The sequence below is a fragment of the Malaclemys terrapin genome, chromosome 25 (genome assembly GCF_027887155.1).
Source record: "Malaclemys terrapin pileata isolate rMalTer1 chromosome 25, rMalTer1.hap1, whole genome shotgun sequence".
Lineage (NCBI taxonomy): Eukaryota > Metazoa > Chordata > Testudines > Emydidae > Malaclemys > Malaclemys terrapin.
The window spans coordinates 2,572,651-2,599,175 of record NC_071529.1 but is presented as its reverse complement, the minus strand read 5'-3'; the positions used below and the strand labels follow the sequence as shown (position 1 = coordinate 2,599,175).

The window sequence follows — 26,525 nt, the reverse complement described above, 5'->3', positions numbered from 1 at the left end:
ATCCAGCAGTTCTTACTAGCAATAGTCTCAGTTCTCCTCTGTTGCAATGAACGTTTAAAACAGCTGAAATTCAGACTACTGAGAATGCTAGAAGACGACCCAAATTCCACCCCCAACTTCTCCATTTATCTAGATTAACCACTAGCTGCAAGAGCTTGTCTTGTGTTTTTGGGAAGAACTACACCATTTTTCCACAAATCATTGGTTTATTAGAAAGTTTCTTTTCCCTCATTTTACAGCATATATATATATATATATATATATATATATATATATGACAAAGTTAAATACAGTCTGTTTATGCTTGTTAGGTTAATTTTTAGCACTATTCTGAAAGTCAACCCCCTCCCCCCACTGCAGTGCGTCGGGTGCCAGAACACGCATACTGAATCTAAAAGCTAATGAAGCTCAGCATTGAAACATTAACATTAATACTGTATCTGTTAAATATTTACATCAATTAAAAAACTGAGTCCCTTTATTTTAACAGGTGATTTTTTTCAGTGCTATTTGTTCAAAATGCAAATTCCTCTCTTTTTAACTAGCGAGCAATCTCAGGGCTTCAAATCCTTTGCATTTACACTCCAGATTTCTCAGTTCTACAGTGCTCAGGGAGTATGGGGAGGAAAGGGAAGAACAGGAATGCTAGTTATGCTTGTAGCCACAGCATGCTTGTTGCTTCATCTCAGAGCAGGCCTGTCTCGGCCTGGGTCTGACAGCACAGAGCATGGAATCTGGCCATGTTTCCAATCTAATCACAAGGGAGTTACTGTGAACTGTGAGAGGGTATGGAGCCCCGCACATTTGAAAAATGCATTAAACCAGAGAGTGGACTTTCACTCCTCCAAACCAAGCAGGAGAGCTCCTGTTTTAGGGCTGATGCAATGGGAACAGCAATTTAGCAGAGGGACTGAACTTCCAGAGTTCGTATTCTCTGAAGTAATGGGGCTGATATGTGAACAAATCCCTTCAGAAAAAGGTCACAGGTGGGAGGAGTCTAAATGAATTAGTGATCAACCAAAAAACTTCACTCAAAATAAAGAGCCACATTTTAAAGCTAACGGTTCTTTTATCATTGGAATATTGGACTTGTGCCTGACAAGTAGGTAGGGTGACATCTGCAAGTCAGTGGTTCAAACCCAGGAATGAACATGGGCATTTTGTTCTATACGGGACTTAGCCCAATTTCCTGACACTCCTGAATCTGCCATCAGGATCAGGTTCCTATGAAGCTGGCAGCTTAGCTCCAGATCACAAGCATGCAATATATACCTATGTTGCTTCCATCTGTACAGCATTTTACAAATCCAGCAGTCGTCACCTTCCAACGTGATACAATTCATTAGCTGTTAGAGTCATCAGTGTCTTCAATGCACCGCATTTATTCCAAATCTCACATTTTTCTTCTGCAAAATGCTAAATGAAGATTTTTTTTTTTTTACATTTTATAGTCCATAAAAACTCCAAAAATACATGAGCTTGATAAAATATACATGCTTAGTCATTTTGTATCTAGCTGAAACGGTAAGGTTAGCCTTTACAAGTGTCTTATTTCAACTACAGCAAACATATTTACACAAAAGCCACCAGAACAAGTACCACTAAAAGAACTGGCTGTAAAAAATATTATTGCAGTATACTACAAATATGTAACCTTTTTTATAGGAGCTACAAAAAGCAGCATTTTTACGTTTACAGAGTTCAGTGCAAGTCTTTACATTTAAAAAAATCCTATAAATTAATAAACAAACATCAATATTACAGAGAAAGGAATACACTTTACATATTCTGGTTAATTTCTCCAGATTGTTATTGGGTTCCGGTCCTCCATATTGCTTCAACTCAGGAAGGGATTTTTCTTTCATTCTCAATCAAATGCCTCTTTTTTACACCACTTTGGGAGATCGGAGCATGAAAGATCTCTCTCAAGAGTACAGTGGTCAAAGGCTAGACCAAAGTCACAAGCCAGCAATCTGAGAACACCTCTCTGTTTCACACAAAAGGCTTCAGCGCACAGTCCTCACCTGAGAGCAGAATGTTAACGCAGGATGGAGAAGTGCCCAGCTTTGAACCGTTAGCTCTTTTGTTCAGTAAAGCTTTAAAATTAAATCCTATTTCCACCTTCACTGCGTACGTCAGACAGTGGGGGATGTGACATCAGGTACCAAGAACTCTTCTGCAATGTCTGCTAACTGGTTACTGCCCCAGCAAAACCAAGAGTGGCCATGACCTTCCAGCAAAGTCCTCTTGGCAGGACACAGCTGTCAGTTACTAAATGTTTTATGCATGCAGCATCACTGATTACAACCAGGATTCAATCATGTAGACCATTTTAATTAGATGACCTCATTACAAGGATTTGAGAGAGACAACCATTAGCCAGAGTATGAAACCCTGTATGTAATTTACAAGAGAGCAGAAGGAAGATGAATAAAGATGTAAGAATACAGGGAAAAAAGCCTTTCACAAAGCATCTTGTCTCTCTGAATTTGAGAGGACTCATCTGGGCCATGATGATGCTACATAAATATGTTCTCTCAGATGTGGAAATGTGAGAAAATCCCTAATAGTAAACAAATGCACACAACACGCACAAAACTGAACTGCTGCACCACAGGTCTGGCCTTCAAGCCAGAACCCACCTCCTCAGCTGCTACGAGTGAAAGGAAATTCTCAGATCTCACCTGTCAGCTGGATCACCTTCCCCCCCCTTTTCGAAATGTGCAAGTCTCCATTCTCGGAGGCGGAGTTACTTTCTCTTCATGTGCCATGACTGGGAGGGTGCTGTAAGTCCTGACCTGAGAAAATGGGGTGCAGCAAAGGGTGAAGATGTAACGCTGTAGCAGCTGCAGCAGCAGCTGGTCGAGGGGCAAGAAGGGTTGGATAAAGAGCAGCATGGTGAACAGGATGAAAGGTAAAGGGGCCTGGATGGAGAGCAGACGCAGGAATGATATGTATGGGATGGCTGGCTAGAAATGTAGCAGGGTGCCCTGGAATAATGGAATGGGTTAAATGGGACAATGAAATGGGGGTCAAATGGGGCTGGGGTATATGATGAACCTGAGCCAGAGGCTGGGGGTGAGGGTGCGGGTGAATCCCGATAGCTGCAGCCGCCGCAGCGGCATGGTGCTGCAGAATGGCATGCTGCACAGTGGTGATGGATGTTGCGGACGCGGCTGCCGGCTGCTGAATGTGGATCGGCTGCAGCGCAGGTGCTGCTGGGGCCAGCGCTGCTGAAGCAGGGAAGGTTTTGACCTGCTTTGCTAGAAGCTGTTGCTGAATGTGCTGCTGAGCTGCTTGCTGAAGCTTACTGTACTTCTCCATTTCTTCAGGTGTGAAAGTGATTGGTTGGCTCTCAAGTGGTGCCAGGGAGGAATCTTCTGCTCCTTCCGGCTCTCCATCCATGCTTGGCTCCCCACTCTGAGTCACGTACCCAGGAAAGTGTTCAACATCTGGAACTAAAGGCATCATGCTGGTTTCTACAGGGACAGGCGGGTTACCACTCTCCACGGCTTCTAATGCATCACCATCGTTGGGATCAGAGAGATAGTTGTGGGGCATAATTAGTTCTCCAGAACTGTAGCATTCGGGAAGTGCCTGCGGTTCAAGAGGAACTGGTGGCGTTTCCACAGCAGGTTCAGCAGGTTTCTGTTCTTCCAGCGGTTTGTCCTGCAGCAGCATCACCACCTCCTCCTCCAGCAGAGGCTGGACTGCCAACTGACTCTCCATGCTACCCTGGGGGACTTCCTCAGCCTCTGACAGCTCCTGTTCCTCACCCCTCTCTACTCCCAGCTCTTCATACCTCTTGGCATTTGGTTTTCGGATCGTAGGGAGCTTCCCAATTAAAGGGAGAACTGGTTTGTTGCCTAATGAGGGGGGAAGCTTAGGGCCAAAGTACCCCTGTGGAGGATCTTTAAGTTTTATCCCAACCTTGTTCGTCCCTGCTAGCATTTCATCATTAGCACTGGGCTTCTTTTCAACCTTCCTGGACTGAACCTTTTCTAGCAGCAGTTTTGCTGTGACCGAGTTCTTTTCTTCTGGACCACAATCACTTTCAGGAGCTTTTAACAAGCCAGAACTACAGCTATTTTGAGGGAGAGAACTAGTTACCTTTGTTTCATCTCCTCTGCTCTCTTTTTTCAAAGCCCCTTCACTTCGGCCTGCTCTGAAATAGTGCGGAGACTGCGAGCGATATATTTTGGATCTGATGAAGTCTCTTCGCCCAGATCTCCTGTCTTCAGGGCTCTCATGATCCCGAGAGCCCTTTCTTGAAAGAGATCTCTGTGAATGGCTTCTTGTGCTCCGGCTGCGATCTCTGCTGTAGCTCCGACTCCGTTTCCAACTGCGGCCAGTTACGCTTCGACTTCTCCTCTTGCTTCGACTACGGCTACAACTGCTGCTCCGTGTTCTACCCCGACTTCTTGTTCTTGACCTTCCCCTAGTGTGGGTTCGGCTCCTGCTTCGACTTCTAGACCTGCTTCTACTTAGACTGTAGTCATCTTCTGAGGAGGAGTACTTGTGCCTTTTTGATCTGTGTTTTGAGCTGTTGTAGTCAGAATCCTCTGAATCATGAGACCTCTTTGAATGACACCTTGATCTGTCACTGTAGTCAGTATAGCTATCATCTGAATAACTTCTCCTGCGACTATACCTACTGTGGTCTGAAGAGGCATCAGAACTCGTTGAATATGACCTTCGAGAGGACCTGCGAGAAGAATGTCTTCGCCCTGATCTGGAACGGCTTCTGGAGTGGTCGCTACCAGAGTCATAGTCATCACTGTACTGTGACATGGATTTCTGTCGGAAGTCTTTTCGGTGAGAGCCTTCATCACTTTCATAGTCCCCACTACTCTGCCGGCTCCTATGGCTGGACCTGCCAAAAGAAGGAGCAGAACACCGCTTCTTTGAGGCAGAAGATGATAGCTGCAGGTCAGTCTTGTGTTTTTTGCTGCTGTGCTCTTGGGAAGAGTTACCACTGTCCTCTTTTTTGCCACTAGTCCCCTCTTCCGCAGAGAGTGCCTTCCGCTGAGGGTCCTGAAAGCAGTGTTTTTTTTTCTGCAGATGGCTCCCCTCCTCGGGCACGTCAGGTTTCAGCACCCGCTCAGATTCAGTAGGAAGAGACGATTTGCTTTTTTTGTGTTTGTGTTTTTTCCGTTTCTTGGGTTTCTCCTCCCTCGTGTCAGTTTTTCGGCTTTTCTCTTCAGCTTCTTCCTTGTGTTTACGTTTGTGCTTGCTGGACTTTTTGTGCTTCTTTTTCTTTTTATGTCTGTGGGATTTCCCAGCCTTGTCTTTTTTACTGGTTAGAGTTTTACTACTGTCATCTGTTTCTTCCACTTTGCCAACGCTTGCCAAGCTGGACTCCTGCTTGCTCTGGGTACCACAGACAGAGACAAGTTTATTTTCTGGTTTTGCAGCAGAACTGTTAGCTGTGCTTCCTCTTTCTTTGCTTTTGCTTATGTGACTAAATTCTGTGGACTGTATATTTTCCTTAGAAAGGCCTAATGTGTCTCTAGGTTTTTCTGCTCCTTTCGCTTTAGCATCTTTGTTACGTGACAGCTTAAAATCAAAATACAAGGGATTACAACTGTATGAAACAGATGGCTCTGCCCTGGTGAATATAAGAAGTTCTGATGGCCACTGCAAAGTAGTGCTTTCATCTTTACTCAAAACTGGGAAAAAGGGTCCCATTGGATGCTTTGGTCCCTCGATGACTTCTTTACAACCAGGGACAGGCTGAGTGGCTTCTTTAGTAGTGTCTTGATCTGGGGGATTGCTTTCTGTAGACAGCTTGCTTTCTTGTACACTTGCATTTTCTGGAATTTCTTTTGCTTCTGTTTTGCTTCTGTGATCTGCAAGTTCAGTTGTACTTGGCTCCTTCTGCTGCAAAGTGCACTCGGCTGCCTTTTCTGTGTGCTTGCCAGCTTTGGGTTTTGGAGAATTACTCTTTTTACTTTCATGCACCGTTTTTTTGCTTGCATTTTCTGCTTCCATTTGCTCTGTGGACTTCATGAAAAGCAGGAACTGAAAGTTCGGTTTTACTTTACAATGGGCTGGGGGAATATAATGATAATATTCTGGCTCTAGTGGCACTGGTCCTTCTTCTCTTCTCATCTTTTTTAACTTAGATAATGTAGTGGCAAGAGATCCATTGTCTTTTTCGTGCTGGTCATCATCTTCAACTCTGTTGTCAGGACTATTTGTGGTCTCGGCCTCACCGGTCTTCTGCAAAGTCCCTTGATCGGAGGAGGCTCTCTCCTCAGTTTTTGTTCCATCTGCAGGACTCGATTCCTCCACATGGTCCTTGAAAACAGATGCTATAGACTCAAGCTTTACTGGAGCCTTCTTGGCAAAGGAGAATGACACTCCTATCTTCTGCAGTGGAGTTCCCAAATTATTCTTAATGCCAAAACTGATTGCCTGTGTTGCCTGGATTGGCATCTGGCCGCCTGACGGAACAGTGCTGCTGACTTGTCCAGTGTTCAGAATGACTCCCCTGTCCATGGTTATTTCTGTAGCCTGGCTAGAAGTTGTTTGGATGGAAGAACTGCTGATAGCTGCTGAATCATTATCATCATCACCACCTTCTTCATCTACAGCCACAGTGGTCGTTTTGAACATGGGCCCGCTTCCAGGAGCGCTATGGAATGTTTTAAAATAGAGGGGAAGGCTGATTAGACAGATTCACATAAGATTATAGGTGGCATCATACCTCAATTTAAACAATTTTGCTCCTGCCCATGCTTAATTTTTAATGCCCTTAGGCCTGTTCTTAGCATAATTAAGTATATGGTAAATATATTAAAACAATGGCTTTACACTCTTTTCAGGGTAACTTTTACCCAATACTGCCCAATGTCTTGCATTCTTTAATATTATGAAGAGCTGTGGGCTACATCTGGTATGAAAGACAAATACAACTGTTTTGCATAGTGATTAATTTACTCATCTGAATGTCAATGGAAAGAAGGCTGAGGCCCCAGCCTTGCTATTTACAAACACATCACTTCGCAATGGCTCAGATGCACAGCAGCAAGAATGATGTACAGGTTACAAGCAGTAGTTTTTGTAACCTTTTTATTTCAGGCGAAACCCATTTCTGTGCTGTCTAGCCATGGCCACAGATCTCTACCACTCACCATTCAGGTTGCTTTCTCTGCTCAGCCAGTTCGTGTAGACGCCGGAGGGCTCTCTCTTGCTTCTTCTCATCTTTACGTGATCTTGAAGAGACATTGCGAGCAAACTCCCTTTGCTTGAGATCTTTCAACCTCTGTGGCAAGAGACAGTGAGAGAGATCAGATGAAAATGGCAAGTGAATCAGTGCATTAGAGAGTTTCTCTGCTGTAACACTGGAAAGTGTGTTGTCATCCCACCCCACCACCAACCAGTACAAATTTACTAAGCTAAGATGGAGTGACAGCATCTTAGTCCAACAAGCCAAATAGAACACATTCCATTTAACTATTGGGAGGATGGCAAAGACAACTGTTGATCACTTTTGGCTACTACTTCATATCTAATATCTGCAGTTCTAATCAGTGTTTATACATTTTCTTTAGCATGTATAATAAAGCTGATTTCAAAGCAACAAGCAAATTCTGGAAGGAAAAAAAATGACTTTACTCTGCTGTTCTTGCAGGGTGCAAATATACTTGACAGTGCATGACAGAAGTCTTGATAGTATGCGCCAAAGAATGAAAAGGGATTAGCTAGTGCAGAAAAATTATCCAGGTACATATCTCGAAAAGCAATGTACAAGTTACAGCTGGGGAGGTGGAGTGTAACTAGAACTGAACTCATTATGAAAGTGATTGTTTAATCAACAAAATGGAATATACCTTTTACCATGAGCAGTAACTCATTTTCCTGTATGTAGTGTTTGGACAGTGTGGAAAAATTTCCAATATTAGCAAGAATGCAGCATGGCTTTGCCAGTTTCTTAGAAAGTCCACTGAAAAGAGAATCCGAAGTGGCACTGGATACCAGAGAGGCATGGACTGGAAGCTTGGGGTGGAATGGGGAAACAGAGCTAGGTCCAAGTAGTTTAACACTTTCTTGACCTAGGATGTGATTTTCAAAGCCCCTAGGAGAGCTTGATCCCCAAAGCCCATTAACTTTAATAGGCTGGGTGTTCAAACCCATTGGACAGCTTTGAAAAATCTCAGTCTTAAACCTTAGGGAAAAAATGCTTTTTCCACTGATTAGCTTGCAAAAATACACAATTAGTTTAAGAGTGCTGTCCTGATCCACAGAGAAAACCAACAAGCAGCTCTGGCTAAGATTTTCAAAAGGGACTAGTGATTTTGGCTGCCTGTTTTTTAGTGCTAAACCTGAGACACTTTAAAAGGGCCTGATTTTCAGAAAGCACTGAGCACTTCCTCTGAAAAACAGATCCCTGTAAGGTGTGTCACATTGAGCTCCTAAAAATTGGGGCATTCAATAATCAGTAGTCACTTTTGAAAAACCTTGGCCTATAATTTAACAATTGTTTACTTCAAAATATAACCTTTACCAAAGGCTGATTCTTGATTAGAACAGAACTGCAGAGATATTCGTCACATGCTAGGATCTGAAAAATCCATCAAACGGATCAGGTTTGAGGAACTGATTTGACCCAATGTAAAGTGAACATTGCTTTGTGAAAAAGATGAAGATTTGACAAGATGGGGGATTCTCTTACCTAATAATATTTACTAAATGTGATTGAGCTTTATCAAAATCAGAAGGGAGGACACGCGCACACACACAAAATTAAAAAAAAAAAAAGAAAAAGAAATACAGCTACAGACACTAGTAGAAGGAAACTCACTCTTGTGATCTGGACTCCAAAATTAGAAGGATTTGCTTTCAACACATCAGCTGAAAATGTCACATCACAAAGAAAAAAGAAAGTAAAAATATAACAAGAGTGGAAAAGAGAAAAAATAAAAGCAAGCATTACTACACAAGCGCTCAGTATATCTGCAAACTATTATATTGACTAAGGAGCTGATCCATCAAAGCTAAAAGGTTCAGTTTCAGGGGTAAGAGGAAGGGAATGCACGTACATACACACACAGCGCAATGATCCCACCTACTTTGACCAGGATGAAAAAGGCTTAGGGTTTGGGGGAAGGTAATATGTTAAATAATGAATAGTAAATTTCTTTCTAGAGGAAGAACAGGCTAAGCAATAGTATCAGCTTTTTCATGCTGATTAAAACTGCTTATCTAAATGCTCCAGGAAGTTAAAAGTCACCAACAGCTGGCAAAACAATTTAACTGGGGTTCGATGCCAAGTTTCCGGATTTTTCATCCATTTGGGGAAAAAATGACCCAGCTATTTACAATAAAAATGAATTACAACTTTTCACTTTGTATGAGTAAATGGAGGGTGCAAACACTGAACTCCCAGAAACCCACTGCCATCCTTCAGATGTGGCTTTAAACACCCATCTTTGAAACTTAAAGCAGGCTCACTAGAGTCGCAGGCTCAAATTTGGTGGTGTTGCCCACAGTGTAATCTTGTTTTCATTACACACAGTTTAACCAGACAACTAATGCTTCCTTCAATGCTGCTCTTCCCCCCCCCCCCCAGACACCACCACTTTTGATTCTGAAGTGAGATATGCAATGCAAAGCACTAGGAAGTGCAGTAACATTATACTATACTAATATACTGCAGACTACGTAAAGGAAGGGAATGACAGATAGCGAAGTTGGATCTTTACCTGTGATTTGGGTAGACAACAGTAATTACACCGTTTTCAAGAGCCAAACCGACAGTATCCTAAAGACTGCTATCCCCCACCTCCAGAAAAACTATCATCTGATTTTACATGAACTCTACATAACATGTCCCAATCCACAGTGTATTCCAGACGCTCTAGCTATCAACATAAAAACATCCGTGTATTGTCAACTATTCTCAATCAGTAAGAAAGTCTAAGTAAATATTAGTGCAATGGGAAATTCATTTACAGTATGTTCTTGATAACTATGACCTGTGAATACTGGACTACAGGACACGTGGCATAATTCCTTTAATACCAACAGACAATGGTCAGGTTAAACTTCAACTTAATTCAGCAACAGTGTACATTTACTTTATTCACTGGATGTAAGGATAATCTCACTGCTAGCTTTAGCATTTTAAACTGTCTCACAGCACTGCACCATCATTCTTCAGGGTTGTACCAAATAAGATGTAAAATGAGGAATATTATGTACCGGTAGTTAGTCTCTGGCTCTATGAAAGATGCTTTTTCAAGCAAAAAAGTTTGGAAATAGCCAAAATGCCAAGAAATCTGGCTAAATTGCTAACAAGTTTCACATACAAGTAATCGTGGAAAAACAAAAGACCAGTTTACAAACCTATAAAAACAAATTACTATGGACACAAGATCCAAAAGTCCTTGTTCACAGGCAATTTGGTAAGTGCAAAACAACTTGTGGAGTGGTCTTATACAAAGTCCTGCCATGGGATGAACAATTAGCCCCTCCTTTCCAAGTCCAGAATTGAACTAAGTAGCACATATGAACACACCAATGGAGGTCAGTGGTGTCAATGGAACACACTGATGGACCAGTCAATGAAATTACAATACTAATAAAACCACCCACCTACCCAAACACATAATTGGGATAGAGACAACCAAAACTGTCAAGGCCTAAATCTAGAGGAATCCATGATTATGGGATGCCAATTTAAATTTTTCAACACACAAGGCCTTAACTTTCACAGAAAGCTATTCAATAAACAATCTGCCTTAATTTTTCCATCTAAAATCCCTAAACAAATGCTCATCTAATTGTAAAGTCCCTAAACTCATCACTCCTTTCTTAAATACTGATTAATAAGAGACTTTTCTGTTATGAACTTTACTAAACCAAATTACAATTTCATGCTACAAGAGGATGTAGAGATCAGGAAATATTTTTTCCTGAAAAGAAAGGGGAGGGGAAAAAAAAAAAAAAAAGAGAGGCATGGCTTGAGGAATTGGCTTTCCTAGGAAGCAGCAATGCTTTCCAAGTAGCAAAACATGTACTGACCTACTTCAGAATGATACTTACCAGAAAACCAGGAGTATTAGTCACCACTTTATTAATCAAAATGCAGTAATGGTTATACTGAGAGATCACTTTCACAAAAATCGCTTAAACTGGCCAATCAAGAAACACACAAGTCTCCAGGCCTTGAAATGAATTTTACCAGAATGTAGACACTTCAGCACTGAGAACATCATAAAACACTCTGAAATGCTTCATCCCATGGGACTGGTGGTGTTTTCATCCACAGCCACCAACCTCAGCTTGGATGGAGTGTGTGAATATTTTCATCTGTGACTTAGGTCTTGATCCTGTGCCCACGGAAGTCAATGGCAAAACTCCCATTGATTTCAAAGGGGCATGATCAGGTGCTTTCAGAACAGGTTTTCTAGAGCTCTATAGTTACCATAGTAATCTGGTGCACAGAGAGACGATTGGTAAAGGATGCCATGAGATGCTGGCATTTAAAGCAACTAATTTACAAAATATGCCCACAGACTTCTCGAACTAGCTCAAATAGGCTACATTCCTGGATGATTTAAAATTTATGTTACATACAAGACTCTGGAGATATGCCCATCATAGGCACGTAAGGAAGACACAGTCAAGACAAACAGCCGCTCAGTAGACCGTGTAAGAATGAACAATAAAGCCAGAACTCTGGCCCATTATGTAACCAAAGCATTCCAGGCTGAAGTTCACTTTACATCATTTAATCTGGTACTTATTTTATTAGGGTACAAAGACAGTTGAGTCTGCTGAGTATTTATTTTCAGCTCAGAACTCTTTGAACAGAAGGAGAAGGCTAATCTGAAATAAAATCATGCATAGATCTCAGTTGTGGGGAGAGAGGAGAAAAGTTTACTCATGTTCTTTAGCATGTATCTGCCTTTAGATAGAACTCAAGTACAGAGGACTTCACAAAGTGAAGAGAATATCCTGAAGCTACTCGGTGTTATAAAGTAGAGACTCTGGCAACACTAAAGCAGTAATAGTCTGCCCTCAAAATGAAACAAATATCTTAGAACCAACTGAAATATGAGAATGTAGGTGATTTTATGAAGAAAGGCACATTTTGGAAGGCTCTTCTGTTAGTTCTCTCAGTGCAGTGATGCTCTTCCCCTTGTGTCTCTGCATTTATTCCATATATAACACAGGAAGTTATTTAGCAGAATTGGATCCCCACTGCTATGGGCATACTACAGAACTATATCTTAGTCTACGCCACCTCTGGCATTTGTTGCTTTGTGAATGCTACGAATATCAGCGAAGGGCAACAGTTTTCAGTGTCACAGGGTTACAGGTATCCCCTTAGCTTTAGGGGTCATTTTCATAAATTGAAAAAGAAATGCGAAGGGAGACAAAGATGAAATGAGAATCCATGCCTGTGTCCGTCTAACACACAAGTTGATGCAAAAACACTTGTCTTGCTAGATGAGCATAAAAAACAAGTGCAATGTTATAATAATTTTTATGAAATGAAATACAGAATCTCTAAACGTATGCACAATAAATGACAGACCATACAGTTCTCTCCCAGAAGCGTATACAATACAGAACAAACTCATGTAAAAGGTTCAGAAAACCAGTATCTGCTGTTATATACTAAAAAGTACACTAATTTTATTTAATAGCAGTTGGCAGAGAGATGAGGACAGTAGCCTGGAAGGGATAGGTTCTCTAGTCGGATCATACTGTTGCATGAGTTGCATTCTATTTAAAGTACATCTGCAATCCTCACACGTGTGAGCATTCTGGGGCCCTCGCATTTGAAGACAAGACTTGCCACAGAATACTCAACTCTCCTGTGCTTTTAGGGCACTAGACGGGGAGCACTTTCCTTTCTGCTGGGTGGTGCAATGGTGCTTCTCCTCTTACTTGGTACAGTAGCGATGGAAAACTGACTAGTGGATATAGATATGAAAGTTCAGAAAACATTTGATCAATGCAATGTTAAAGAACTTAAACGTTCCTGGAATCAAATGAGAGGATGATTTAAAAAAAAAAAAAAAAAAAAAGCCAGAAGCTGTAAGATTTAAGAGACGGTTACAGGTTCTGGAGTTTTGAAAAGCTGTAGTGTATGATCATACACAATTCAGAAGATACAGGATCCCTGTCTGACTGATAACCATCAAGATTGTATAGGGCCTTAAGAAAGGAGAACATTAATATAAATATAGAATATTTGAGTGCTGAGTCTAGAAAGCTACATGCATCATTCCAAGCCAAATAGAGCTGGTTTAATTCAAAGGTGACTGATGTAGCATCACAAAGAAAGGGAGAAATCTGCCACCCCCATAAAACACAAGGGCTTTGGTGCCCCCCCTAGATGCCTAGTGGCATACATTTGAGTTGAGGGATTAACTGCGAGGGGTTCTTTTCTATATCACTAAATCAGCTGCTAGCTTCCAAAGTTTTCCCTTCATCTAACCCTTTTCTTTTTGAATTTGAACCTTTAATAAAAGGCTGTCTTCAGGATTCCTACAGCTTCAGAGGTGGGACAGTTCACACGTAACCGTTAACTTTTGGTTGCTGCACCCAATAGCTCTCCCCTCATTTAGAAATCTCCATTAAAAATTACAGTAACTTTCCATGGTACAAAGCAAAATTAACACTTTTTAACTGCTCTTTGAATGTACTCAAAAAGGCTTAATTTATGAGAGTCGTTTTTCCCCTTCTGTATGAATATCAGTTGCCATAACAAGTCTTCTCAAGTTTTTCCTCAGAGGAATTTACTACTCTGAGGATGGGGGTATACTCTTTAAAACATCCATTACATCTTCTTATTTTCCAAATGTTAACCTTATTTTTAAGGACAAAAGAGTGTTATTTCCCAGATATTCTGGTTAAAAACAGAGAATTAAACCAGCCAATGGGTCTTGGCAGTCACAGGAATATGTATTTCACAATTTAATGCACAATTCAAAATCTGAAAAACTGAAAAATTCCAGATAGAGAATTCCTGGTATTTTGAATTTGGTTGTGCAGCTGGAGAACTCAAATATGTCCCTCCATTAACAAACATAACCAGGACTTTCCCTTTATACTTTTAGTGTCGACAACTTGGTGGCAGGTCCAAAATTTATTGGGTAGGGATCAATACACTTACCTATTGTCCCTGATTCGCAATAATCCTGAGTTCCTTCCTGGAATACAAGACAGTGTCTTTATATCTTGGGAATAGAAGGGGATGTAGGGATGGAAGATCTATTTAATAGGGATAAAGTAATGTCCACTGAGCAGTTTTAGAAATAAGCAAACTGCCATTTTAAATTATTTAAAAGCAATGACTATTCCCAAAGGAAATTTACTCTTGACAGGTAATACGCTATGGAAAATGTAAACTAAACTTATTGTCTTAAGAATTTCTCCCCCTCACACATCTGTATCGGATCACTGCTGCCAGATATTGCCAAGCACACCAAACTCCAGTGACTACAGAGGTTTGGTATATTTATCACTAAGGATGTTGTGGGATCTTGTTTTCCCCAGCAATAAAGCCAAATGGGAAATACAAGTTCCCAGCCTCTGTCATATTCAAGTTTTAGTTGAGAAGAAAAATGATCCAAAGAAAGTATGAATTAGGAAATCAAGTCTGCAAGTGCTTTATTTAATCTCAGTCCCCTATACATTCTGGCAACAGGCAGAAGGTGATTCTCCTTAACTGTATCTTCTGTTTTCCTATTGGAATCTCTCTGCTTTATAGAATTAGATAATAAAAAGTCAATCTCCGTTCTAAAATGTCTTCTCTACCCCACCTTCATTATTTCTTTGAAAGGTAACTATCACTGCTGCCTTTTCCTTGAAGAGACTGCGCAACTAAGGAAAAATATTCTAAAAAAATGGGAGAGCTTTTAAAAAAAAATAATTTTCAGCTTCAACTAAAGGTTACGCAGAACAACTTACACTTGGTTTACTTAGCACACTAGTTGTCCTTTTGGGCTCATTAACTAACCTTAATAACTACTTGCATAAGTCAATGCTCAAGAAGAATAAATGCTTTTGTCTTCACGTCACTTTGCTTCCTTCACTGATCAAAGATGATTCTAGGAAAGCTGACCTGTCAACATACGGTACCTTCTATTGTTTGACAACAAAACTACAGACTAGTATTTTAAAAGCTATCCTCAAAAAGGATAAATCTGCCCCTCAGAAGTGACCCTACCTTCAATCGTAATTCGTAAAGGCAATGGGACATGCTAAGATACAGTTATCTACTGCAAGATTCTATTTCAATTATTCCCAGGCAGTTTCAAATTTGCTGCTAGACTCAGACCTTCTTAACAAGGCCACCTGCACCTTAACACTGCACAGTCCAATCTCCTAAATGCAGCTTGATTTCTTCTGCCTTTAACTTTCTAAAGACGACTTCCTGAACTGTTTATTGGATGATTTCCCATAAAAAAAATCTGGAGGTTCATAAACTCCAGGACTCATTTAATACTGGTGTAACAGCTGCAAATTATCCAGTGGTGGTATCCATTCAGATGGCCAACACCAAAGAGTTTTTCACCAAAAGCAGAAATCCATTTGTATGGATGAGAAGATTGTGCCAGCATAAAGTTTTCCCCAAGCAGCTTTTACTTCTGCCACCCTGTTCTCGCACACTAGTGGTGGACAGTTCTTCCACCACCATGAGGTTGGCCCGTGCTCTGCAGGTCAGTTATTCCTCTCTAAGTCTCTCTAAGCAGTGGCTGAAGTATGTCAGTTCAGTCACTCTCCTGTAGATCTCTCTGTTAATTGTTCAGATACACTTATCAAGAGCTGCCATTAATATATCATCACACAAAGATATGGTATTAAACAGGCCCCCCCTGTTGCCATGCACTCAAATTTCAGCCAAACTGATGAAAAGTCCAAAGTATATTAAATCAGAAGGTTGCAACAACTTCATCTATTAGCAATCTAATGTGCCCATCAACTTAGTCAAAATAGCCCTTGTATAGCTGTTTTCCATAATACAATAGAAACTCACTAATCTGTACTTTGCTACTCTGTAAACCTCATAATTTACTGCACTATTGTTTTCGGAGAATTGAGGAGTGCTATAGTGAGGTTTCATATTAAAACTTTGTTACTTTTCTACACTTAAATGAACAAAGTATATTTTGTGATGCATTCTCCTTGGTTTTAAAACTGTATTTGTATTTATTGCTCACTTGCTGTTTTACAAAAGTCAATAATGCACAATATATCTTCCAGTCATCAGCACAAATTAATGATGTTCTATTAGATGTAATCTTACAGAAGACCAAAATCCCTTCTCTCTGAGAAGTGATATCTCTAGACGGAGTTGTTGTAGCTGTGTTGGTCCCAGTATATTGGAGAGAGAAGGTGGGGGAGGTAATAGCTTTTATTGGACCAACTTCTGTTGGTGAGAGAGGCTTTCGAGCTACACACAGCTCTTCTTCAGCTTGTCTCTTTCACCAACAGAAGTTGGTCCAATTCAAGATATTACCTCACCCACCTGGTCTATCTATAGACACACATTTAAAACAGAAAGTTATGTAATGCCTAAAACTCAGTTGGTCTAAAGCAGGGGTTCTCAAACTAGGGGTCATGACCGCTCAGAGGCTTGCAAGGTGGTTACATGGGGGTTGCAAGCTATCAGCTCCTTGGGGCTGACAGCTCCCAGCCCCCCTTAAATTAAATTGCCCCTCCCATTTTTAATGTAAAAGGGGGGGAGGGAGGGAGGAGTCCACACTCAGAGGCTTGCTGTGTGAAAGGGGTCACGAATACAAAAAGTTTGAAAACCACTGGTATAGTGTGTGAACAGACTAAGGGCATGGCTACACTTGTAGATGTAGAGCGCTTTAAGTTAAACTGGCCTTCAGAGAGAGCAGAAGGGAAAGCGCTGTGGTCTGTCCACACTGACAGCTTCCAGTGGCCACATTTGCGGCACTTGCAGTGGCATTGGGAGCAGTGCATTATCCCAGCATGCAAGTGACTGCAATGTGCTTTCAAATGGGGAGGGTGGGGTGGAGTGTGACAGGGAGGGTGTTGTGTATATGGGGGGGGGGGGGGAAGAGAGTGGGTTTTTGGGGGGCTGAGAGCATGTCAGCATGCTGTCTTGTAAGTTCAGACAGCAGCAGACCTCCTCCTCCCCCCACACCTCTCTCTCACACAGCATTCCACAGTAATGGTTGCTTTGTCTCGGAGCAGATAAGCATGCCGGCTGTCAGAAAAGGAGCTTTGAAAGGGCATATCCGCATTCCTGCAGCGATTCAAAAACAATGACAAGAGTGGCCACATGACTTAAGGGGATTATGGGATGTTTCCGGAGGCTGATCAGAGCGCAGTAATACAACACCTCGTTCACACTGGCGTTGTAGCCAAGGCACAGCAAACGTTATTCCACTCGCCGAGGTGGAGTACCAGACGCGTTCCAGCTGCAGAGTCAGAGCGCTCTACGTGCCTTGCCAGTATGGACGGGTAGTGAGCTAGGGTGCCCGGGGCTGCTTTAATGCGCTCTAACTTGCAAGTATAGCCAAACCCTAAGTCTGAGGCCTGAACTTTTAGTAATGAACATACAAGATGTCTATAGACATCACAACATAGGCCACCTTTTGAAATTCAATCTGTTTCAACAGAGAATGTTTTTAGAATTTGCCAGCTCAGTGGAGTTACAGGACTTGGATATTATTCCTAATGACTTTTTCCTTGCTGCAACGGCCATTCTTATTATGAAACCTATTATGTCACCCAGAATCACAATTCTCTATTCCATTTGAAGTCTAGTACATGAAGCCAGATATCCCAGTTATTGGAATTCACCATAGGGCCTATTACTTGGGCCTCAAAAGCTCCACTGTTCATTCCAAAGTATTGATGACTTAAGTGGGAGCCATCCATACACACCTAATCTCCTTTTCAGTCTGACTGCCACCTGCTCCTGAACATGGTTAGTTCAAAGCTTAACCCCCTTGATGCCATCAGTTACATTTCTTTCAATGAGTATTCCAATGTTGGCAATGGAACACATCTCAACCAAGAGCAGCAAGAAGCTTCCATGGGGATATAGGGACATTCAAAATATTAACACGCGAGGCTCTGCAATGAGAATATCATGGTACTTATCTGCAGTAACAGCAGCTGTTTACCTGTTTGTGAGCATGGTCATAAGAGTTTATGTGGTTGTCAAACTCCTGATGTTTTTGATACTGCTTGTCACAGAGTTCACAGTAAAAGTTTGCTCGGAGGTCTTCCAGGGCCTTGGCAATTGCCTTTTCTTTGTCGACATAATCCTGCAATATTAATGAAAGTCAGTACTGTTAAGTTCCTGTAAAATAATCAGTGAAGCTGAACAATTCCATTAAGGAAAAAAGCCTTCACATGGAAACTTTAACATGACGCTGGTTAAAATAGAAACATTGTTTTAGAGCAACTTGATACACCCATGTTCTCCTACAAACTAAAATATATGTGAGTGTTGTGAAAACTAACTAGAATACATTCTTTTTTTAATTTGGCCTTTATATGTTCTACAACAGAAAACAGTATTCTTATAAAGTAATGCATTTGTTAAGTGGTCACATGCTCACCACCGTAGAGAACAGCGCCTTCCCAAGGAATTTACAATCTAGAATTTGGGGTTCTATAGCTGGAGACTGACAAAATGTTTAGTATGACTACTTAATAAACCCACCTTATGGCTGCAAATGAAGTGCATCGGATGAGCTGAGCTCACATGAGAAAAACAATTTAAATTTCCAAGCCAATTAATAAAATAATTAAAAAACTGGCAGCTGTTCACATAAAGCTATGACCAAAATGCCGACTGAACCTCCTTAACCTGCCCAAAGATCAACCTCTCTGCTGTGGAACAGAAAACTCCATCTACAAGTACTGACATTCCCTGTTTCAAGGGATACCTGGAGCTTTTCTATCTGATCTTAACTGGCATGTAATTCAATAAGGATGAATACAAGCACAAACTAAGAAAAGCAATGCAGTAACACCTCCAGATCAAGTTCATCCCTGGTGTATTTCGACCAAATTCTATTAAACTATACCAAGAATGAGGATGCCAACTATATGTAGTTAAAGCAAATGAAGTTGTGCCCCAGTAGGATGATGGTTGCACGAAAAGGTGCACAGGTAGTTGCAGTTTACCAGAAATAATAGGGAAACAATTTTTAAAATGAAGATGTATGCACAGCAATCTCTGGCAAAATGAGTCTACAATCAAATGCACATGAATTTAACATCCCAACGGTGGTGGTGATTTTTTTGGGTTGATATCTCTGTAAGTGATTAGTTACCACCCCTTAGAGAGGATGGTTTTTTTTTGTACTGGGACGATGCCAAAAGGCTCTGGGTCCCGTTGTTCCATTCTCTCCTCTCACAGTACAAATTCTAATCCAGCCAATTAATCTCATAGCACAAAGACCACTGTTTAAGTCCATGGTGCTCCAACCAGGATTTGCTGGAATCAGGCTATAAGGCGGCTTTCCTACTATACATCAGTGATCTGGACACCAGTTATTCAATGATCAGCCAAACTGGCTGCTGTAATTATTCTGAAATGTAGTTTTGAGCTGGACCTGCTATTGGAAATGAAAGGCCAATCTACTACCTAAAACCCTGGGCCTACCCACCCTACTTCACAAACCAAATTATTCCAATTGGTACATTAATACCAATGCCAAACTCAAGAATGATTTTAAGAAGTTTTGCCCTTCAGGAGCTGAGAAGAAAGTGTTTATTTTAGGGCTGTCGATTAATCACTGTTAATTCAAAAATTAATCATGGTTAAAAAAATTAGTTGCGATTAATTGCAGTTTTAATCGCACTGTTAAACAATAGAATACCAATTTAAATTTATTAAATATTTTGGATGTTTCTCTACATTGTATTCTGTGTTGTAATATACACTTTGATTTCAATTATTTTTGATTACAAATATTTGCATTGTAAAAATGATAAAATATAAACAGTATTTTTCAGTTCACCTCATACAAGTACTGGAGTGCAATCTCGGTCATGAAAGTGCAATTTACAAATGTAGATTTTTGTGTGTTACATAACTGCACTCAAAACCAAAACAATGCAAAACTTTAGAGCCTACAAGTCCACTCAGTCCTACTTCTTGTTCAGCCAATCGCTAAGACAAACAAGTTTGTTTACATTTACAGGAGATAATGTTGCCGCCTTCTTATTTACAATGTCACCAGAAAGTGAGAACAGGCATTTGCATGGCACTTCTGTAGCCAGCATTGCAAGGTATTTACGTGCCAGATATGCTAAACATTCGTATGCCCTTTCATGCTTTGGGCACCATTCCAGAGGACATCCTAATGACACTCATTAAAACAATAATGCATTAATTAAATTTGTGACTCAACTCCTTGGGGGAGAATTGTATGTCCCCTGCTCTGTTTTACCCACATTCTGCCATATATTTCATGTTATAGCAGTCTCAAATACTGACCCAGCACGTTGTTCATTTTAAGAACACTGTCACTGCAGATTTGACAAAATGCAAAGAAGGTACTAATGTGAGATTCCTAAAGATAGTTATAGCACACGACCTAAGGTTTAAGAATCTGAAGTGCCTTCCAAAATCTGAGAGTGATGAGATGTGGAGCATGCTTTCAAAAGTCTTAAAAGAGCAACACTCCAGTGCAGAAACTACAGAACCTGAACCACCAAAAAAGAAAATCAACCTTTTACTGGTGGCATCTGACTCAGATGATGAAAATGAACATGCATCGGTCCGCACTGCTTTGGATGGTTATTGAGCAGAACTCCTCATCAGCATGGATGCATGTCCCCTGGAATGGTGGGTGAAAACTTGAAGGGACATATGAATCTTTAGCAAATCTGGCCTGTACATATCTTGCGACGCCAGCTACAACAGTGTCATGCCTGTTCTCACTTTCAGGTGACAATGCTGCCCACTTTTTGTTTACCATATCTCCAGAAAGTCTAAACAAACTTGTTTGTCTGAGCAATTGGCTGAACAAGAAATAGGACTGAGTGGACTTGCCGGCTCTAAAATTTTAGATTGTTTTATTTTTGAATGCAGTTTTTTGTAAATAATTCTACATTTGTAAGTTCAACTTACATGATAAAGAGATTGCACTACAGTACTTGTATTAGGTGAATTGAAAAATACAATTTCTTCTGTTTTTCCACACTGGAAATACTTATAACCAAAAATATAAAGTGAGCACTGGTACACTTTATATTTTGTTGTAACTGAAATTAATATACTTGAAAAATGCAGAAAACATACAAAACTATTTAAATAAATGGTATTCCATTATTAACAGTGCGATTAATTTTTTTAATTGCTTGACAGACCTAGTTTATTTCGAACAGGAGCGGCTAACGGGAGTTTGGCAAGTGAGTTTACAGGGGGAGTGTGAGCAGGGGCTAAGTGCTACACCTAACATTCTTTGCACTTAAAGGTCAAAACACCGCTTGATAAAAACAAAGCACCAACAAGGGAACAAGTTTTAGGAGTAAAAAGAGAATGCAGGCAGAAGTCCAGCAACAGAGTGGGGGCTACCCAGGTTATTGCACCCAATGCAGCATGTATGTATGTATTTGGTGCAAGGAGCTCCTGGCCCTCAGAGACGGTGTACGGACTTTGGAGACCAGGGTGGCTGAGCTGGAGGAGGTAAGGGAGACAGAGAGGTACACAGATGAGACTTTCCGGGACACAGTAGAACGGTCCCACCCCTGGTCTGACAGCCTCTGTGCTGTTGAGGAGGATGAAAGCCTCAGGGAAGGAGAACATCCAATTGAAGCAGAGGGAAACGAACCCATAGTTGGGACCCTCCTCCCAGATGGTGCTGTGGTATCCTCTCGCACTGAGGATACTTCTCTGGGGGAGGGAACTCCAGTTATTAGGAAGAGACAGGTATTAGTAATGGGCGATTCGATCATTAGAAACATAGATAGCTGGGTTTGTGATGATCGGGAGAACTGCATGGTGACTTGCCTGCCTGGTGTGAAGGTTGTGGATCTCTCGAGACATCTAGACAGACTTATGTGTAGTGCTGAGGAGCCAGTGACCGTGGTACATGTAGGTACCAATGACATGGGGAAGGATAGGAGAGAGGTACTGGAGGCCAAATTTAAGCTGCTAGGTAAGAGATTGAAGTCCAGTTGAAAAGCTTCCAGTTCCACGTGCAGGGCCAGTTAGACAGGCAGAACTGCAGGGTCTCAATGCTTGGATGAGATGATGGTGTAGGCAGGAGGGGTTTAGATTTATTAGGAAGTTGGGAAGCTTTTGGGAGAGGGGGAGCCTTACAGGAAGGGTTCCACCTAAACCAAAACGGAACCAGATACTTGGCGCTTAGAATTAAAAAGGTTGAAGAACAATTTTTAAACTAACGGCTGGGGGAAAGCAGACAGGCACGGAGAAGCATGTGGTTCGGACATCCCTTAGGGGAGGATCTATAAATGGAGATTCCCTATGACCTAATAAGGAGTAGAAGATGGAAAATGATAAAATACAGGGAGGATCTGATGAGAAACAGTCAAATGAAAAAAAAAATCCCCATTCAATTACATCATAGAATCACAGAATATCAGCGTTGGAAGGGACCTCAGGAGGTATCTAGTCCAATCCCCAACTAAATCATCCTGCCAGGGCTTTGTCAAGCCTGACCTTAAAAACCTCTAAGGAAGGAGATTCCACCACCTCCCTAGGTAACCCATTCTAGTGCTTCACCACCCTCCTAGTGAAAAAGTTTCTCTTAATATCCAACCTAAACCTCCCCCACTGCAACTTGAGACCATTACTCCTTGTTCTGTCATCTGCTACCACGGAGAACAGTGTAGATCCATCCTCTTTGGAACCCCCTTTCAGGTAGCTGAAAGCAGCTATCAAATCCCCCCTCATTCTTCTCTTCTGCAGACTAAACAATCCCAGTTCCCTCAGCCTCTCCTCATAAATCATGTGCTCCAGCCCCCTAATCATTTTTGTTGCCCTCCGCTGGACTCTTTCCAATTTTTCCACATCCTTCTTGCAGCGTGGGGCCCAAAACTGGACACAGTATTCCAGATGAGGCCTCATCAACGTAGAATAGAGGAGAATGATCACGTCCCTCGATCTGCTGGCAATGCCCCCATCTTATACAGTCCAAAATGCCATTAGCCTTCTTGGCAAGAAGTGCATACTGTCGACTCATATCCAACTTCTCGTCCACTGTAACCCCTAGGTCCTTTTCTGCAGAACTGCTGCCTAGCCACTCGGTCCCTAGTCTGTAGCAGTGCATGGGATTCTTCCGTCCTAAGTGCAGGACTCTGCACTTATCCTTGTTGAACCTCATCAGATTTCTTTTGGCTCAATCTTCTAATTTGTCTAGGTCCCTCTGTATCCTATCCCTACCCTCCAGCGTATCTACCACTCCTCCCAGTTTAGTGTCATCTGCAAACTTGCTGAGAGTGCAGTCCATGCCATCCTCCAGATCATTAATGAAGATACTGAACGAAACTGGCCACAGAACTGACCCTTGGGGAACTCCGCTTGATGTCGGCTGCCAACTAGACATGGAGCCATTGATCACTACCCGTTGATCCAGACAATCTAGCCTTCTTTCTATCCACCTTATAGTCCATTCATCCAACCCATACTACTTTAACTTGCCAGAAACAGGGGACAGCCAAAAAAATGACAAGTTTTTAAAATGCTTATATACCAATGCTAGAAGTCTATATATATACCAACAATAAGATGGGTGAACTAGAGTGCCCAGTATTAAATGAGGATATTGATATAATAGGCATTACAGAAACCTGGTGGAATGAGAATAATCAATGGGACACAGTAATACCAGGGTACAAAATATATCGGAAGGACATAACAGGTCGTGCTGGTGGGGGAGTGACACTATATGTGAAAGAAAGCATTGAATCCAATGAAGTACAAATCTTAAATGAACTAAATTGTACTATAGAATCTCTATGGATAGTAATTCCATGCTTGAAAAATAAGAATATAGCAGTCGGACTATATTACAGACCACCTGACCAGGATGGTGTTAGTGACTCTGAAATGCTCAAAGAGATTAGAGAGGCTATTAAAATAAAAAACTCAATAACAATGGGGGATTTCAACTATCCCCATATTGACTGGGTACATATCACCTCAGGCCGGGATGCAAAGATAAAGTTTCTTGACACCTTAAATGACTGCTTCTTGGAGCAGCTGGTCCTGCAACCCACATGAGGAGAGGCAATTCTTGATATAGCCCTAAGTGGAGCACAGGATCAGGTCCAAGAGGTGAATATAGCTGGACCACTTGGTAATAGTGACTGTAATATAATTAAATTTAACATCCCTGTGGCAGGGGAAACTCCACAGTGGCCCAACACTGTAGCATTTAATTTCAGAAAGGGGAACTATACAAAAATGAGGAGGTTAGTGAAACAGAAAATAAAAGGTACAGTATCAAAAGTAAAATCCCTGCAAGCTGCATGGAAACTTTTTAAAGGCACCATAATAGAGGCCCAACTTAAATGTATACTCCAATTTAAAAAAAACACAGTAAGAGAACCAAAAAAGAGCTACTGTGGTTAAACAACAAAGTAAAAGAAGCAGTGAGAGGCAAAAAGGCATCCATTAAAAAGTGGAAGATAAATCCTAATGAGGAAAACAGAAAAGAGCATAAACTCTGGCAAATGAAGTGTAAAAATATAATTAGAAAGACCCAAAAAGAATTTGAAGAACAGCTAGCCAAAGACTCCAAAAGTAATAGCAAATTTTTTTTAAAATACATCAGAAGCAGAAAGCCTGCTAAACAACCAGTGGGGCCACTGGACGATCGAGATGCTAAAGGAGCACGCAAAGACGATAAGGCCATTGCGGAGAAACTAAATGAATTCTTTGCATCGGTCTTCACTGTGGAGGACGTGAGGGAGATTCCCAAACCTGAGCCATTCTTTTTGGGTGACAGATCTGAGGATCTATCCCAAATTGGGGTGTCATTAGGAGGTGGTTTTGGAACAAATTGATAAACTAAACAGTAATAAATCACCAGGACCTGATGGTATTCACCCAAGAGTTCTGAAGGAACTCAAATGTGAAATTGCAGGACTATTAACTGTCATCTGTAACCTATCATTTAAATCAGCTTCTGTACCAAATAACTGGAGGATAGCTAATGTGATGCCAATTTTTAAAAATGGCTCCAAAGGTGACCCTGGCAACTACAGGCCAGTAAGCCTCACTTCAGTACTGGGCAAACTGATTGAAACTAGCGTAAAGAACAAAATTGTCAGACACATAGATGAACGTAATTTGTTGGGAAATAGTCAACATGGCTTTTATAAAGGACAATCATGCCTCACCAATCTACTAGAATTCTTTGAGGGGGGTCAACAAGCATGTGGACAAAGGAGATCCAGTGGATATAGTGTATTTAGATTATCAGAAAGCCTTTGACAAGGTCCCTCACCAAATGCTCTTTAACAAAATAAGCAGTCATGGGATAAGAGGGAAGGCTCTCTCATGGATTGGTAACTGGTTAAAAGACAGGAAACAAAGTGTAGGAATAAATGGTCAGTTTTCAGAATGGAGAGAGGTAAATAGTGGTGTCCCCCAGGGATCTGTACTGGGCCCAGTCCTATTTAACATATTCATAAATGAGCTGGAAAAAGGGGTAAACAGTGAGGTGGCAACATTTGCAGATGATACAAAACTACTCAAGATAGTTAAGTCCCAGGCAGACTGCGAAGAGCTACAAAAGGATCTCACAAAACTGGGTGACTGGGCAACAAAATGGCAGATGAAATTTAATGTTGATAAATGCAAAGTAATGCACATTGGAAAACAATCCTAAACTATAAATATACAATGATGGGGTCTAAATTAGCTGTTACCACTCAAGAAAGACATCTTGGAGTCATTGTGGATAGTTCTCTGAAATCATCCACTCAATGTGCAGCTGCAGTCAAAAAAGCAAACAATGTTGGGAATCATCAAGAAAGGGATAGATAATAAGACAGAAAATATCATATTGCCTCTATATAAATCCATGCTACGTCCAAACCTTGAACACTGCGTGCAGATGTGCTCGCCCCACCTCAAAAAAGCTATACTGGAATAGGAAAAGGTTCAGAAAAGGGCAACAAAAATGATTAGGGGTATAGAACAGCTTCCGTATGAGGAGAGATTAATAAGACTGGGACTTTTCAGCTTGGAAAAGAGGCAAGTAAGGGGGGATATGATAGAGAAAGTAAATAAGGAAGTGTTATTTACTCCTCATAATACAAGAACAAGGGGCCACCAAATGAAATTAATAGATAGTAGGTTTAAAACAAACAAAAGGAAGTATTTCTTCACACAACGCAGAGTCAACCTGTGGAACTCCTTGCCAGAGGGTGTTGTGAAGGCCAATACTATAACAGGAGTCAAAAGGGAGCTAGATAGATTTATGGAAGATTGATGAACCTATGTTTGCCAGAAGCTGGGACTGAGTGACAGGCATGGATCACTTGATAACTTGTCTGTTCATTCCCTTTGGGGTACCTGCCATTGGCCACTG

At 41.2% G+C, this 26,525-nt stretch overlaps 1 protein-coding gene across 4 annotated transcripts in view; it reads right to left on the bottom strand.

Annotated features, from left to right (window-relative positions):
• Positions 1 to 542: 542 nt before the first annotated feature.
• The window catches only part of GPATCH8 (G-patch domain containing 8), an 89,240-nt gene continuing 63,257 nt past the window's right edge, over positions 543 to 26,525 (bottom strand). For all 4 annotated transcript variants that reach the window (XM_054014159.1, XM_054014162.1, XM_054014160.1 and 1 more), the window contains 3 exons: positions 18,126 to 18,269; positions 7,137 to 7,267; positions 543 to 6,637 (listed from right to left, as the gene is read on the bottom strand). In XM_054014159.1, coding sequence (XP_053870134.1) covers positions 2,761 to 6,637; positions 7,137 to 7,267; positions 18,126 to 18,269 — 4,152 coding nt within the window. In that variant the 3' untranslated portion in view covers positions 543 to 2,760. The remainder of the gene's footprint in view (positions 6,638 to 7,136; positions 7,268 to 18,125; positions 18,270 to 26,525) is intronic.